General features: G+C 38.5%; 1 protein-coding gene across 1 annotated transcript; it reads left to right on the top strand.

Annotated features, from left to right (window-relative positions):
• Nucleotides 1–2,391: 2,391 nt before the first annotated feature.
• On the top strand, nt 2,392–10,656 carry LOC130217280 (Fc receptor-like protein 5). Its single transcript, XM_056449365.1, has 12 exons — nt 2,392–2,422; nt 2,808–2,843; nt 3,174–3,446; nt 3,523–3,648; nt 4,242–4,379; nt 4,481–4,744; nt 5,055–5,294; nt 5,384–5,518; nt 9,768–9,851; nt 10,267–10,347; nt 10,467–10,526; nt 10,649–10,656. The coding sequence occupies exons 1-12, from the start codon at nt 2,392–2,394 to the stop codon at nt 10,654–10,656; spliced, it is 1,476 nt and encodes a 491-aa protein (XP_056305340.1).
• The last annotated feature ends 6,518 nt before the right edge of the window (nt 10,657–17,174 follow it).

Raw genomic sequence — 17,174 nt, forward strand, 5'->3', positions numbered from 1 at the left:
ATTTTAAATTGGCTAAAGTGAAAAAAATTATGGTTTCTGATTATAACTTGTTTTATTCAGTTTTGATAACAAAAACAACCCCCATAGGTCAACTTAAAAAATTAATAATAATTGTTTTTCTCAAAGTAATATATTTACTTTAAACCAGCAGTTTTCATGGCATGTAACCACATGAAAAAAAGGTACCGTTTATGTGCTTTCAGTTTTATGTAATTCTATTGTGAGTTTCTTCACCCTCTTGGGTGAGAAAATTATAGAATTATTGAAATTATTATTGTTCCTCAAAGAGTGCATAAGATAATTAAAAGATTCAAGGAATCTGTATACACAGTATAAGAATTCGCTCTAGGCACCACAGTAGCACTCTTGAGTCGACTTGCGAACCAAAGTTCACAGGTCTGTGTTCTCTGGACTCCTCTTAAGCGGTGGACTTCTTCATTCTGTTTGCTTGCCGCCGAACCGTGTCATAGCTCATTACCATAAAGTTGACTTGATTTACTCTACTCGACGCACACACTGGCGAAGACGCGCCATATCGCCGCCATCTCTCGTTGAAAATGAATGACTTCCGGCTACTTTGACGCTCTCGCCGCTTTCGGTGTGAAAGTACGGTAACGGTAGCGTCCGTTCAAATGTAGTGGAGTAAAGAGTACATATATTCAATCAAAAATGTAGTCTGGTAGAGAGTAAAAGTTGCTTATATTTTTGATACTCCGGACAAGTGCAAAGTAGCCAAAAAATACTTAAGTAAAGTAAAGAAGTCCATTTACTCAAGTACTTTTACCACCACTGCAAAATGCAACAAAGAAGACCCCGTACTGTTGCCCACCTTAAGACCTTAAGAAAACTAGGAAAAAAATTACACCTGAAGCACTTCATCACTTGGTGTCTTCAGTCCCTAAACGTCTTTTAAGTGTTGTGAAAAGGATTGGCAACATTACAAAGTGGTAAATGCTAGTGATGGTGAAATGAAGCTTTCTGAACCAGTGAAGCACTCGACTCAATTGTATCGGAAAAAGATTTGTTACTCGAAGCTTTCTAAATCCCTGCTCGATGAGGACCACTTCTGGTTAGAGTGTGGGAAAGCACTGTGTTGCAATAATGTCAAATGTTCACAACTGACCAACTCATTCATGTAGTACAACAACAGTAATATAAACAAATTACTCTAGTTTTTACACATAAGGTTTGTTACATTACACGACCGATGACTGTAGTTAAATCCAAGGTATTAAAAAGTACTTACATTTAACAACTAGTCCCATTCCAAGCGTGGATCGAACCAGCAATCCCTGCATGGGAGGCGAATGCTCTAAGGAGGAGGCTATGTGAGTAATGCTTTTGAGTTGCACTCGCCAGCTGGCCTCCGTTAAACACTATACTACGATATGCAGTGGTTTTCTTTAAAGATAGTTGTGAAAAAATACACTAAGACACTTTAGTATGCTTCAAAATCTTTTTACTATAAATTACTATTGTATCTTAGTTTAATTACTGGTGTATGGGACCGGTGCAGTGCTTTGAAACATTAGAAATGTATGTAATCGATGCCTAATTTCTCTCTATAACCTTTACTAACCCATGGGGGTGTTTAAACTTTTGAATCAAAATTCGATGCAGTCACATGGATATAGGCGAAAATGAAGCTTCGGACGTCACTGATCACGTGATAATGGCAAAACGAATCAAGCTCCGGTACACTGCTTCACTGCGAGATGTATCATTTTTTTGATACATGCTTCGAAGCCTCGGCGCACAACGTCACATCACTAGTAAATGCTTTACTGTTCCAACCTTTTTTGAAATGTGCTGCAAAAAACAGAATTAGAATAAGTGTTTATTTTGAGAGAGAAAGAAAACATCAAATGGAACACATTGAATAATGTTTGTTGTTTTGTCTGCAATGAAATACAAGTCAATGTAAATTTAAAAATCCCTTCTTTCTTTTTTTATTTGCGTTTTCCCTACTGACTCAAGTTTTTTCTGATTTGGGGTTGTATTTATATTTGACACTGTTGTAGTAAGAGGCAGAACAGAAATGAGCTCATAGTTTTAGTGGTTTGGTCTATTTCCGCTCAGTTTACCAGTATAGGGGAAGCATTACATTGATTCACCACTTCATCTATTTCTGTTCCTTCCATCAAGTTATTATTGAAAATGATGCCATCAGAGCCATCAAAATCTTGTTTTGTTTTTCCAGTTCATTAAACATATTATTTTCAAGATTACCAAAATGTGAGCATTTTCAATTTGATATTCTTTGACACGTTACAAAGGTTATCAAAAGATCTTCTGTAATTCCCAAGGTACATCTGTGTGTCTTTAATCTTTCAGGAAGTCTTGAGTCTTTAACACAGTGTGTCTTCAAGCGTCTGTCATTATTCAGTCAGTATGGAGCTCAGTCAACTTCTTCTTGTGCTCTGTGAGTATTATTTTCCCTGGATGTTTTTCAGTAGATGTTTATTGCTGTCATATTATCAAAACAATCAAGGGCTGTAGTGTCTGATTATTTTTTCTTCTAAAGCTGCTCTCAGTCTTTTAAGTCCAACTCTAGTCCATGATTATATATTAGTGAAAGATGAGCCTAGGAGAGTAAATGTGTGCAGTTAGTGCTATTCAAGAAGGAGAAGTTAATATAATATACCATTTCCCTTTTTTGTCATTGCTGCTCAAAAGACAAAACATAGACGATAGAAATATTTTCACAGATATTATAGTGTTTGAACAGCGAGAGATGTAGTGTTATAGTGTTAAACACACATTCTCTCATCCATGTTTGAAATGAGTTTTTCTCTTTGTGCTTTTAGTGCTGATTTCAAACATTCACTCTGAAGACACTGAAGGTGAGAGAATTTACATCACATAATTCATGACATATCAGTGACTCTACATAAACAGTGAAAACTAGCATTGAAAATGAGTGCTATGATGCTTCATGTTGATTTTAGAAGTTGTGGTAAATTGTAAACTTAACCCTTAAATTAGATTGGCTTAATGCTGATACTATACTATAATGTACGCTTGATTTTGTAAGTCAATGAAACCCTAATTATTACTGCAGGCTAAAACGCTTGTTTAGCTTGTGTGTTAAGCAATGACAACTGTTTAAACACTAAACAAATTCTAATAAATATATCACATTATTTTAATGGTGAACTGTTGCTGTTATATAGACAATCCTAAAGCCAGTGTGAGGATTACTCCTGATCTGCATGTGTTCAGAGGAGAGTCAGTCACTCTAAGATGTGACATTAATGCTGAAGGAGTCTCTAGTTGGCAGTACAGCTGGTATAAAGAAGGTTCAGCAGGTGTATTCAGTGAATTACAGGAATACACATTATTGTCTGTTACTGAGTCTGACGCAGGTAAATACTCCTGTTTTGGCACTGAGAGTAAAGGTTCACGCAGATCACAATTGAGTGATGCAGTTCCTCTGACAGTATCAGGTGAGTTTGATCATCTCTTCATATGCACACAAGTTTATCATGTTATTAATGAGGGATTTCTCTATTTCAGACAGAGCCCAGACAGCTTTAAGTGTTTCTCCACAGAACTGGTTGACTGAAGGAGATTCAGTGACTCTGATCTGTGAGGTTTACGGCTCCTCTACAGGCTGGACATTCAACTGGTACATGCTAACGCTTTCTGGTAGGTTATAATCTGCTTCTGTGGGGATAGAAATGCTGCATTATTTCAATAAATACTTCATGATCGACAATTAAATCTAAATAAATCTACATTTTAATCTGCAAACATATCAAGAATTGTATGAAATTATAGATATAAAAATAAAATGTACAAACTGCTTCACAAATGGCTGCTGGTAGAGTTGCGTTTGTGCTTTATAAACATATTTGTGGAAACTTTTTTAACTAGTGTATTCTATTACAGTTATTTGTGAATATAATACACTTTCTGTGAAACTCCTGAATATATTTCTAGATGTCATTCCTTTATTTGTTAATTTATTAATTTGAAGATTTATATGTCGATCGATTATAATCTATTTATATGAAATGATGCAACAATTCTCACCATTTTCATGTGACTGCTTATAATTTAACTGCCTTTTTTAACTAGTTTTATCTAAGAAATAATATTGAGCTTGAGTACTGAACCAGTCTGTCTAGACTAGTTTCAGTGAAACTCATTTTTGTGTTTAAAGAAATTGTCGATGATAGTAAACATCTGGATATTCTCACTTCACACAGACAACAGTGATCATTATAAGTCACTCTCAGACAGTAGAGGAGCTGGAGGAAAATACACTGTCAGTTCTGTTGCTCTAAAACACACAGGAGTTTATGTGTGCGGAGCAGAGAGAGGAAAACCAGCCTATACAATTGAAATGAGCAACACACAGCCACTGTGGGTCACTGGTGAGTTTACACAGAACTGAAACTATCGGATCATATTTCATAAAGAAAAGGATATGGAAATTTCCAAATGATTGCTGTACTGTACCTGTGCTGTACCTCAGGTGTTTCTCCTCCAGTCTCTCTGGTCATCAGTCCCAGCAGAGCTCAACACTTTACATCTGACTCTCTTACTCTGAGCTGTGAAGACAAGAGTAACTCTACTGGATGGAGAGTCAGAAGATACACAGATACTTTAGGGCTGAAAAATTGTTCACCACAAACAGGATCTACATGTACAATCAGCCTCATCACATCAGACACTGGAGTTTACTGGTGTCAGTCTGAATCTGGAGAGAATTATAATCCTCTTAATATCACTGTACACTGTGAGTCTGTGTTTCTGTATTTATTAATTTCTCTGTTAATGTAAACCATTAGATTAAACAGATTGACTTGGTGAGAGCAGAAAGCATTAGACACTGTTGTAAATTGAATTTGAAAGCAGAAAACAAAACAACTAAATAATATCAGACATAAAAACTACTCAGAACACAATAAGTAGCTGTTAAAACAGTCAAGTGACACAAAATGTAACACTCAGCGTCCCTATTTTAATATAAAATACAATATTTAATTTTCTGTTGTATAATGTCAGCACCCTATTGATGTGTGTTGATGTTTGCTGTGTTTGTGTAGCTGGTGTGATTCTGGAGAGTCCTGTTCATCCTGTGACTGAAGGAGATACTCTGACTCTACACTGTTTATATAAATCTACAACTCCAGCAAAGCTCACAGCTGATTTCTATAAAGATGGATCACTCGTCAAAAATCAAACCTCAGAGATGATCATCACTACTGTCTCAAAGTCACATGAGGGTTTCTACTACTGCAAACTCCCTGAAGGAGAGTCACCCAAGAGCTGGATCTCCGTCAGAGGTGAGACTGTAGACTTTAAAACAGCTGAAATGTTCTTGTATCATTGACAGCATGACTCTAAATGTGAAAATTTTCAGTAAGTAACTCAGTTTCTCCATCAGCCTCGAGATCTGATGGTGTCAATCCTGTGATTAACGGAGTGACTGCAGGACTTTCTGTCATTGTTTTGATCATAATCATCATCATCTTCTTGGTTCTGCTGATGTGCTACAGACACAAAAAAGGTTCATCTTCTGCCATGCTACAATTCAATGAAACTTTCGCAGACACATTCTTGTGAACTGCTGTCCTACATCAACCTAAGCTGATGGTCTGATAATAGCTCACCTACACTGAAAAAAAAAATCCTTACTTACATTTTATTGTCTTGTTGTAAAGCAAAACATTGTCTTGTTTTCAGAAATTATATGTGAAAATTAAGCATGTTTTTCTTTAAAGAGCCCATATTATACATGAAATAGGGTCATATTTAGGTTGTAAGGGTCTCCAACAACAGTCTAATATGCATGCAAGGTCAAAAAACACTTTGATGGTCTTATAATCTGCATTTATTTTTACCTAATTATCCCAGCGACTCCCATATGAATCGTTCAGCGATTCATTTGTTCCCAAATCCCTCCTCAGCGCGAAGCTAATCTGCGCTGATTGGACCGATGACAGCCTGCTGCGATTGGTCGACACGGACAAGGCTTCAGCGCCAGACAGAGTGAAATGCCCAGCTGGTAATCAACTATATAAAAGTAGTCACAGTGCATACACGCTTCATAGTGGATTTTGGCTGCCAGTGGGTGAATGTAAACACAGACGATGGACTAGAAAATACTGACGACTAACTATTTTATTGAGCAAAAAGTCCAAGAACTGGCGAGGAGGTCACAGTCTTCTTGCTCTTTTCACACACACACACACACACAGGGCCTGCGCGTCCATAGAGGACCGGCTGAATAGAGAGGGCGCGGCGCTCAGTTATATCCGCGAAAACCCGTGCGTTACACACACGAGGAGACACACACACACAGAGGGCCGGCGCGTCCATAAAGGAGCGGCTGAATAGAGAGGGCGCGGCGCGGCGCTCAGTTATATCCGCGAAAACCCGTGCGTTACACACACGAGGAGACACAGACACACACACACACACAGGGCCGCCGCGTCCATAGAGGAGCGGCGCTGTTATATCCACGAATACCCGTGCGTTACACACACGAGGAGACAATAATATTGAGCTGAAATATTTTGAAACTTGTCCGTTGCATGTGTGTAAACAGCTGACGATCCGTAATCAAAGCGGCACGCGTCGCGTTTTCAACGTGGCTTTACACGCGATATGACAATATAAAGAGTTAACCTGATACAGTACACGCGGTTACAAGTAACAAAACACAACTAAATACATCATGTGCAAGATAGAGTAAACGAGGCAACAGTTTTAATCGCACGTACTTACACTGGTGAAATGGGGGTAGAAACTGATCCATGATGCACTGATCCATGTTCTGACAGTCTATACTGATCCTTCCTTTAACAAACTGATGAAGTCTTCTTTGAAAGCAGATAGTTTTCAGAAGCACTCAGAACTGCTCAAGGCTGGGCTATATTGCTGATGTTTCATCTTTGATTAGACTGTCCATAATATCCATCTGCACAGCGTGACTTCATTCGACCAGTGTCTGTGTGTGTCTCTGTGTGTGTGTGTGACTTTTTTTCTGTTAGTGGGCGGGGCCGCAGGTTTCAAATCTCCCGGGTTTGTGCGCCCAACTACTTGTGTTTCGTAGCTGCGTCATCGCGAAACACCTAATGACTCGTTATCAAGACGACTCGTTTGAAGCACTATGAGTCGACTCTTTTATAGATGAATCAATAGTTTTAAACACTGTACACTTACAGATTTAAGCCTTAGCTGGATATTTCACTTCACTTAGAGCTGTGTGACACACTAGATGGAAGGGCATTTTCAAAAACCCATAATATGGGCTCTTTAAACTAAGCAAAATGATCAGCCAATAGGGTAAGCAAAATCATCGTATGCCAAGGGGAAAAACAATATTATTTTGCTTACCCCATTGGCTGATTATTTTGCTTAGTTTTTAGGAAATCTGATAATATGAATACAGTAAGACGACTAGTGTTAATTTGAATAGTTAAGCAATTATGGCTTTTTTAATGCCAAAAAATGCTAAAAGCTGAATTTAGACAACATTAAAGGTGATTTTTTAGAACACCAAAGAAGATTCCAGATTAGTCCAAATAGTTGTACAATGGTCTCTTGTTTATCGAAGGTGTTAAGTTCTAAAAATAGCCCGCAATAGCTAAAATCCGCAAAGTAATCAGCTATATTTTTTATAACTATTATAGATGTTTTAAAGATGTAAAACCCCTCACTACACACTTTATACAATTTTCCCAGACAGACATTAACATTTTCACACTTTTCTCTCTCTTATTTAAAAACTCTCAAAGTTCAAACTTTTGTAGAAAAAAAGTCCAGTGTATTATAGAATGAAGCAAAAGATCAAAACCTGTTGTCAGAAGCAAACATTCATTGCTGTCAGAAAAAGGTTCGTAAAGCTTTTGTGCGTATAATGTTGGCATCCAGCATAATGTTCTTTTTCCTGCAGTCACTGATCCAAAAAGTGAAAGCAGACTCAAGCCTCCTTTCCACTGCACATGACAAATGACAAGCGACAGACCGGAAGTCATTCATTTCCAATGGAGAGTAGTCTGGGAGCTGCGTGGAGTTCTGATCGTCTCCATATGCGGAAAGTTCGGATCCCAATTGAGCTGCGCATCCGTTGGATATTTGAACTCCTGCTACTAGACCGTATGCGACCAGCCGACTGGATATGATATTCCAGTGTTGTCCAAACAGGTCCGTGAGCGAGAGATGAATAGGAGTTTTTTTTTTTTCGTTATTTCTTGAATCAGAAAAAGTCTATATTTTAAAAAAAACATTTCTATTCATAAATGAGTAATAAAAAAATTATTATTTTGTGCTGTCTCTCAAATTTTTAGCAGTCGATGAGTTTCTAGTATTCATTTATTTAACCATACCAAGGTGAATGCATGGAGAATAAAGGCTCTTGCTTTTGCTCTTCTTTATTTCGGACTCTGCGAGAACAGCTACTCTCCCATGGTGCACGACAAAACTGAAAATTGGTAAAGCCTAGATCGGATATGCGGCCGGCCGAAAGTGAGATATGTACATTAATAAAGCAGCATTTTTTATGACACTATATAACAATAATGAATATTTTTACAGTACTGTGACGGTTGGGTTTAGGGTTGGGGTGGGAGTAGGCGTTAAAAAATACTATTTATTGGATAATTTAATAGATAACATAAATAATACTCTGTACAACTACTGTTCTTACGTTACTGTGACGGTTGGGGTGGGAGTAGACCCTAATAAAATACAATAATGGTGAAATTTAATAAATAAAATAAATAATTCTCATTAACCGCAAACGTATCCGATCTAGAAACAACCCTGAAAATTGTGCGACTGCCACAAGGGGGCGTATTCCGACAGTCATGTCCAAATGTTGTGTGCAGTGGAAAGGCGGCTTATATCTTTAAGGGGTCACACAGAGAATGCATCGGGGACATGATAGTTTGAAGTAACACCGGACGTGCATATTCGCATGTTATTTAAAATTAAATTGTTCAGATGGAGCGGCAGAAATGTGAACAGTGTCCTGAGTCATAGCTGGCCACCACAGACAGACGCCGTCTTGTGGCATCAGTGTGCATACCCTAATATATATATATATATATATCTGTTCACAATTCAGAAATGCAGGGCACTGCGTGGCGCATCCATGTGTAACCTGTTTACAATGGTCTTACTGCAGACAGATACAACTCATAGTGCATCCTTGTTGAAACTCACACTGCTAGCGATCTGCGTTTTATGTTAATTTGACAAGCTGAGCACATTCTGTACTGTACAGGAGACACTGAGGAGATTGATTGACAATGGTCTACAGCCAAAGGTGAACCGTGCTATAGCAAGTGACCACTGTATCTCGGACAAATATTGGCAGATCATAACAAACCCACATTTCAATGGAAATATTAGTTGATCAGCTTTCAGATATGTATAAATACCAAACAGACTCTGATGAGTGGTCACTTGCGGAATTTAGAATGTTAAGAATTTAGAATGTCACTTCCAGAATTTCAAATCAAACATCTGCTCTTAATTACCATGGAAACTAAATGGAAAACCGTGTAAAGTTCTAAAGCTCAATCCATGGTATAAATTTACCACTGAAACAGATAAAAGGTTTTGGGTAATTTTATTTTTTATTTAAACAAGCTTCTTAGTGTTATTTATTCAGTGTTTAAAACCGTGTTAAGTGATTACAATTAATATGAAATATTGACTTTGTGAGTTATTGTGTAAGCAGAGGACTCCAAATTAGCCATAATGTCTGTTCTTCAGAATGTTTAGCTGATCATGTCCTGTTTGCCTAGGTGTAAGATCTCCGTCTCCCTCTAGTGTCAGTCAGACATCACAGCAGAAGCAGAGTGAAGCGGGACACCAGACACTGCTATCTGGTCAGTCATGACGGCTTTATATTTTTACACCAGTGTTAACATTAAAACTGTATTTTCTGTGTGACTGAATTCTAACTTTGATGGTGAAATAATCCAGGAAAAAGTGTTAAAAATAAAGTCATTAATGAATCACTTACAGGAACTACTCTTAAAGACAGAAGCAGCACTGGTAACAGCTTTTATCTTTTTTATTGGTTTTAATTCTAAGATTCATTACAAAATAATAAATATTGGACATGAATTCATGTATTAATCTTTTATAGAAACTGCACATACATATGCAACATATGAAGACATATGCAAAACAGGTAAGTCATGTAGTCAGCTTTTTTAATAAACTTTTTAATTCAAAGATTTCAGGTTAAAGTTGAAGTTAAAAGTGTTTTATTTTTCCTGTTTCTGCTGTTGATTGTAGACTGTGAAAGTGGAGCTGAACTCACCTATGCTGAGGTCCATCTCAAATCTACAAAGAAAATGAAGGAAAACACAGATAAAGGTAAAGTACAATATAAATCTCTGCTCATGTTTTCATGATCATACATTTATTCATATGTTTGATGTGCTTTTACTCATACAGAATAAGCACTAGTGATAATAAATGTTGTAATATTTTAGGGAACAATGTTGAGAATTCTGACTGTGTTTACTCTAAACTGAAGCTGGAAACACATCAGAGTGAGTTTCAAACTAAAAATCAGTAAAAGTTCACTAGAAAAAAAGTTTATTAACATTCTAAGAATAGCTTAAAATACTGAATATAACAATGAAAGCGTATAATTGAACTCATCTGTTTTCAGGTGTGTGACGCAGTAGGTAGTGCTGTCGCCTCACAGCAAGAAGGTCGCTGGTTCGAGTCTCGGCTGGGTTGGTTGGCATTTCTGTGTGGAGTTTGCATGTTCTCCCTGCGTTCGCGTAGGTTTCCTCCGGGTGCTCTGATTTCCCTCACAGTCCAAAGACATGCGGTATAAGTGAATTGGGTAGGCTAAATTGTCCATAGAGTATGAGTGTGAATGAGTGTGTGTGGATGTTTACCAGGGATGGGTTGCGGCTGGAAGGGCATCCGCTGCATAAAACGTGCTGGATTAGTTGGCGGTTCATTTCGCTGTGGCGACCCCAGATTAATAAAGGGACTAAGCCGAAAAGAAAATAAATAAATAAATGTGTTCAGGTGCTGAATGTAGTGATGTGACGTATGCTCAGGTTAAATAAATATCAGTCCCAGGAGGCTGATGAGTTTAGCTTGAGGATTTGGTAGAGAATCAACAGGATCATCAGTGGTTTATGATTCGTTTTTACTTCATGGTATTACTTCACAGCAGCCCTGATATTTTGTCTCACAGTGCTTGAGGAAATGATCAAAAGTATAGTCTTATTCTTTAAACATTACATATTTTGCAGTTGCTATATAATCAAATATGCTCGTCATAGCACACCTAGATTTTTAATCTTTAGACTATGATGCACTGAACTGTATTCTTTTATTACTGTATACTTTTGTACTTTTATTGTGTCATTTGTGAATACACCTTTCATACTGCAGTTATTTTTGTGTCATTCTTATAACATTTATAAACCTCTCACACTACTAAAATCTGACCTATTTTAAGCTTGGTTACCTGCTGTTGAGGCTGAACACGTGATAGCAGAACTTCACTGAATTAACATTGAATCAACAGTTAAAAGGTTAAACTTCATCTGTTGAATAATCAGTTTTACCCCCTCAAATAATGTTTTATCAATGAGAGAAATAGATTGAAGAACACAGACACAATGATGAAGTTAATGAGATAATTAAGTGATTAACTGAGTGTTGTGCTGCGGCCACACTACAGTTTGTGCATGCGAAATTCTGTTGTTTGGCTGCGAAAATAGGTGGGATTAAACAATAGGATTAGACATTTAAAAAAGCAAGCGACTGGTCCATGTTTAAATTTCTGTCCAGAGAGGTCATGTTTTGATCTTTAATTGGTCTCAGGCAATCACGTGATGCGATTTCACAGGTCAGAGTTCACCAAGCTTGAGCTTTCCAACGCAGCGAACGGCGAAACTTGTCGCGTGCGTATGAATGGAAATCTATTGGGAGAAAAATGCAGTGTGACCACAGATTCATTGAGAATTGTTAATAAACACCTGTTAACAAGCTGAATCAGTGTGTGGGTCTAGTTGAGGGCTCTTGTGGGCTAAGTGAGGGCCAGCACCAATAGGCCAATGTTTTGTTAGTGATCAAACTCTCAATGTTCCTGCACTGGCAGCTTGCTGGGGCCTTTATGCTGGCTCTAAGTGGACCCTTTAAGGACCAGCACAGGTTTGTTTTCGAGGGATGTATGCTAACTATTGTGGTTTGGATGCTTTTTGCTTTGACTGATTGGGTTTACAAAGGTTTTTAAAAAGATACTTTGGGTATTTAGAAACAAATATTGGCTTTGTGCTGAAAAATATTACTTTAATGAGGTGTTTCGCGGTACATTGAATAATTATTGTCTGCAAAGAAGACAAGATACTCTGAAAGAAATCAATATAAGTCTATTTACATAAAATGCAACAAACAACAACAATATTACAATAATCAAAAGCGTGAGGATTTGAACTTGTACTGCCGAATCTACTGAGAGGTTGTGAGTGCCGACTTGTGGTTGTACAGTGAAACTGCAATAAAGTGCTCAGGTTTATTTGCCTTACACATTTGTGTCTGTCATTTTGTACTTGTGAGTGACATTTTACAAATACACAACTATTCATCTGCAACTTTGAATTTAAAACAGTTGTTTTGATTATTGTCTGTGTGTGCAAATCAAAAGATTGAGCTATTCATATCAGAGTGTAAATTTCAACCCACACTAGCTTTATTAGCACACATACTAATATTATTAGCACAAGTTCTCACTTTAGATTTGCAAGCTCTCGATGTTTGCTAATGATTTATTATCACAGCGACCTTCTTGCTGTGAGGCAAAAGTGCTAACCACTGAGCCACCATGGCACCCAAAAATATGTAGTGTTAAAATGTAATGCTGTGGCACAATATGGTAAATTTAGTCAACAGCATTTCAATTAAATTAATATAAGAAAGCTGATGAGACTAAAGACAAGTCAAAGAACTATTAAAGATATTTTTAAACAAATTAGACTGAATAAAATTAAGTATAATAGTTTAACCAAATTATATTAAAGTCAAATTAATTTAGATTAACAAAGAGCTGAATTAAACTGACAATTGATTTAAACCTTCTCAGTGCATCTGTAAGAAAAAGAGGAAGTCGGTCAGCTTTGCAGACTGGTACAAGAGGTGTCAATTATTTTATGTCACATGGTGACACAACTGATGTTTCTGAAATGCAGGCAACCAAAATAAATTACACTGTGACCTTCAAATAAACCAATAAAAATAAGCTTAATCTGATACAATTATAATGCACACATGTATGCTTAGATTAATTTTAGTATGGTTGTTGTTTTTTAAAGAACAAACGCCTAAAATATGTTACCTTCAGAAGAGACATAACGTCGTATATAAGGGTCTACACAGAATGGAAAGTACTAGCCGTTCACACCTCGTACTCTCAGTGAGCAGTTTGAGCACAAATGGCTGCCCAAAGGTCAACTTAATATTTCAGTTGATGCAGACATAAAACTCTGCTGATTGAAATAAAAACACATTAATAACAGAGATATTAGAATGTATAATGAAACATAATTAATAACACACTTGATATACTATTAGATTATTATGCATATTTAAATTTCTGCACAAAACTTGGATGTTGGTCAGTTTAAAATAATCTGAAAACATATTACAAGACTATAAAGGTTACTAATAGATCTTCTGTAACACATGAGATATATTTGTGTGTCTTTAATATGTCGTGATGTTTGTAGAGATCAGACTGCAGGTTTCAGGAAGCCTTTAGTCTTTAACACAGTCTGTAGCTGCGTCCCAAATCGCATACTTATGAACTATTCTACGCCATTTTGTAGTATACATAGTGTAAGTAGTGCGTTTACACTGAAAACTCTAAAAATAATAAGTGCACTTTAATTACCCGGATGATGCACTCATTCAGCTGGTAAAATGAAGTGTGTAATGATGGACACTTCACACACTCAACGACTGTAGTTGTGCTCACGTAGCGGAAGCTATCGGGCGCACATGTTGGATAACTTTTGGATTGTGAAAGCAAAAATCTCCTAAAACAGTGATTATAGCACCTCCCGGTGGTGAATGCGGTTATACTCATGGCAGGTATTATTTGATAGTTTGGTGATTTATTTCACTGATTTGGCAACCGCCAAACGTCATCAGGGAAACGGTTTGAATTTCCGCTTAGTAAAAAACATTAGTGCTCCATTTGGAACGACACTACATACATATACTATGCTGTTGAGTGTGCAAGTGCATAAGTACATAGTGCATGAGTGTATAGTGTGCCATTTCAGAAGCAGCTTCTTTCTTCAAGCGTCTGTCATTATTCAGTCAGTATGGAGCTCAGTAAACTTTCTCTTGTGCTCTGTGAGTATTATTTTCTCTGGACGATTTTATTGGGTGTTCATTGCTGTTATATTATAAATAGGATCCAGTAGTGTTTCTATTTTATTTTTCATGCTGCTTTGAGATAATAAAAGACAGCTCTAGTCCATGATATTGTAAGAGTCTAAATTATCACATGTATTTGTTTATATGGTCTTTTTCACCAAAGAAGGTTCACACAAATTCCAAAGGCAGATATTGATTAGATTAGGGCCTGGTGTGTGGACTTTGGGGGTTTTAGGATGTGGTCACATGTTGATTGGTCAGTTTGAATGTTTCAGGATTTGGGCTTTGGTCACATGGTCAAGAAAAAGACAAAATATGTGGTAAACTTTGCTCTGCTTATTTTCCTGGCTTGTCTTTTTTCTGGTCTGCGCTGTCCTGCTCTGCTTCTCTCCTGATCTGCTCCTCTCCTGCTCTGGAGGCTATTGACAATTATTGTCATTAAATCATTTCATATTCAAGTATTTGTGAATTACTTTTGATTTAGATTAGATTAGATTCAACTTTACTGTCATTACACATGTACAAGTACAAGGCAACGAAATGCAGTTTCGGTCTAACCAGCAGTGCAATAGCAGCAAGTGCAGGATACAGGTATAAGTTATAAAGTGCAGTTATAGAAAAATTATGGTAATATTTACAGATGGATGTACTATGAACATTATATACGGGTTGTATTAGCTATGAACAGATTTACAATAAATGAATATATGTACAGGATGCTATTAATAGCAGAAGTGTGCAGACAGATAAACATAATTACAAATGTCCATGTGCTGTGGGTATGTACAGTTCAAGTAAATGAATCAGTGCAATGAATATGTGCAAACTTTAAATGTGCAAATGTTAAATAGTGCAGTGATTGTGCGGAGTATAAGTTAGAGGAGTGTGGGGGGTGTATCGGGGGGCAAAAGAGTCAGTGAGGGGCAGAGTTCAAAAGGAAGACAGCTCTGGGGAAAAAGCTGTTCCTCAGTCTGCTGGTTTTTGTCCGGGGGAGCCTGAAGCGCCTGCCGGAAGGCAGGAGAGAAAACAGTCTGTGAGCAGGGTGAGAGGTGTCCTTAAGAATACTGCATGCACGGCGCAGACAGTGTTTCTTTTGGATATCCTCTATGGCTGGCAGTGTAGTCCCTGTGATGCGTTGGGCAGTTTTCACCACCCGCTGCAGTGCCTTACGCTCAGCAACAGAGCAGCTTCCATACCAGACCGTGACGCAGTTGGTCAGGATGCTTTCTATTGTGCACCGGTAGAAGTTCACCAAGACAGCTGATGAAAGATGGTTTTTCTTTAGTTGCCTCAAGAAGAATAGGCGCTGGTGAGCCTTCTTGACCAGGCTGGAGGTGTTGGTGGTCCAGGAAAGGTCCTTTGAGATGTGGGTCCCCAGGAACTTGAAGGATAAGACAGGCTCAACGGCCATCCCATTAATGTGGATGGGATCATGTGAGCCTGTTCGTCGCTTCCTGAAGTCCACAATGAGCTCCTTGGTCTTGTTGGTGTTAAGGAGCAGATTATTGTCGGTGCATCAAGTGGCCAGATGCTGTATCTCCTCCCTGTAGGCAGTCTCATCATTATTGCTGATTAGACCAATCACTGTGGTGTCATCTGCAAATTTGATGATGGTGTTGGATCTGTTCACAGGCCTACAGTCGATGGTAAATAGGGAGTAGAGGAAGGGGCTCAGCATGCAGCCCTGTGGTACACCAATGTTGAGTGTGACGGTGGTGGAGCAGATGTGGCCTGATCTAACATTCTGAGGTCTGTTAGTCAGAAAGTCCATAACCCAGTTGCAGAGAGACGTGTCGATATCCAGGTCTCTGAGTTTGATCAGTAACTTAGAGGGTATGACAGTGTTGAATGCTGAGCTGAACAAATAACTGTCAACAAATAGCATTCGTGCATAAGTGTTTTTATTGTCCAGGTGTGTGAGTACAGAGTGCAGTGCTATGGAGACGGCATCTTCTGTGCTCCTGTTGCCACGTTAGGCAAACTGATGTGGGTCCAGTGTGGATGGCAGAGAGTCTTTCAGATGTGCCAGGACCAACCGCTCGAAGCACTTCATGATGATGGGTGTGAGTGCTACAGGGCGGTAGTCATTCAGGCATGATGGGCTGGAGTGTTTGGGCACTGGCACAATAGAGGTGGTTTTAAAGCATGTTGGCACAGTTGCTAGGTTAAGCGACAGGTTGAAAATGTCTGTGAATACCCCAGCGAGCTGTTCTGCACATGCTTTGAGGACGCGCCCAGGAATACCGTCTGGTCCAGCAGCCTTACGCACATTGATCCGACTCAGTGCGATGTAGACTTCTGAGGAGGTAAGTGTGATAGGTGAGTGGTTGGTTGAGGAAGTGTTCCTGGTGTAGGGTTCTGTATTGTCTCTTTCAAAGCGGGCATAAAAGTCATTAAGCTCGTTCAGGAAGGAGACATTTGTGGCTGTGGGGGTGGACTGGCTGGGTTTGTAGTTGCTGATGGCCTGGATGCCCTGCCACATGCGCCGAGGATCAGAGTTGGAAAAGTGCTCCTCTAGCTTTAGCTTGTAATAGTGTTTGGCCTTTTTGATGCCCCTCTTCAGATTAGCCCTGGAAGTGTTGTAGGCCTGTGCATCCCCTGATCTGAAGGCAGTGTTGCGTGCCTTCAGTAGGAGGCGCACCTCCTTGTTCATCCATGGCTTTTGATTTGGGTATGTGGTGATCTGTTTCTGGGTTGTAACACTGTCTATGGTGGTGTTGATATATTCCAGAACAGAGGAAGTGTAGCTGTCAATGTCTGTGTGAGAGCCACATATGGCCTGGGAAGCAAAC

Source organism: Danio aesculapii, chromosome 3 (assembly GCF_903798145.1).
Source record: "Danio aesculapii chromosome 3, fDanAes4.1, whole genome shotgun sequence".
NCBI classification, from domain to species: Eukaryota; Metazoa; Chordata; class Actinopteri; order Cypriniformes; family Danionidae; genus Danio; species Danio aesculapii.

Coding starts and splice junctions, on each gene's coding strand:
- LOC130217280 (XM_056449365.1), top strand. CDS start 2,392: ATGGAGCTCAGTCAACTTCTTCTTGTGCTCT. Junction 4,380..4,480: donor ACAGCCACTGTGGGTCACTG/GTGAGTTTACAC, acceptor GCTGTACCTCAG/GTGTTTCTCCTCCAGTCTCT. Junction 9,852..10,266: donor ACACCAGACACTGCTATCTG/GTCAGTCATGAC, acceptor TGTTGATTGTAG/ACTGTGAAAGTGGAGCTGAA.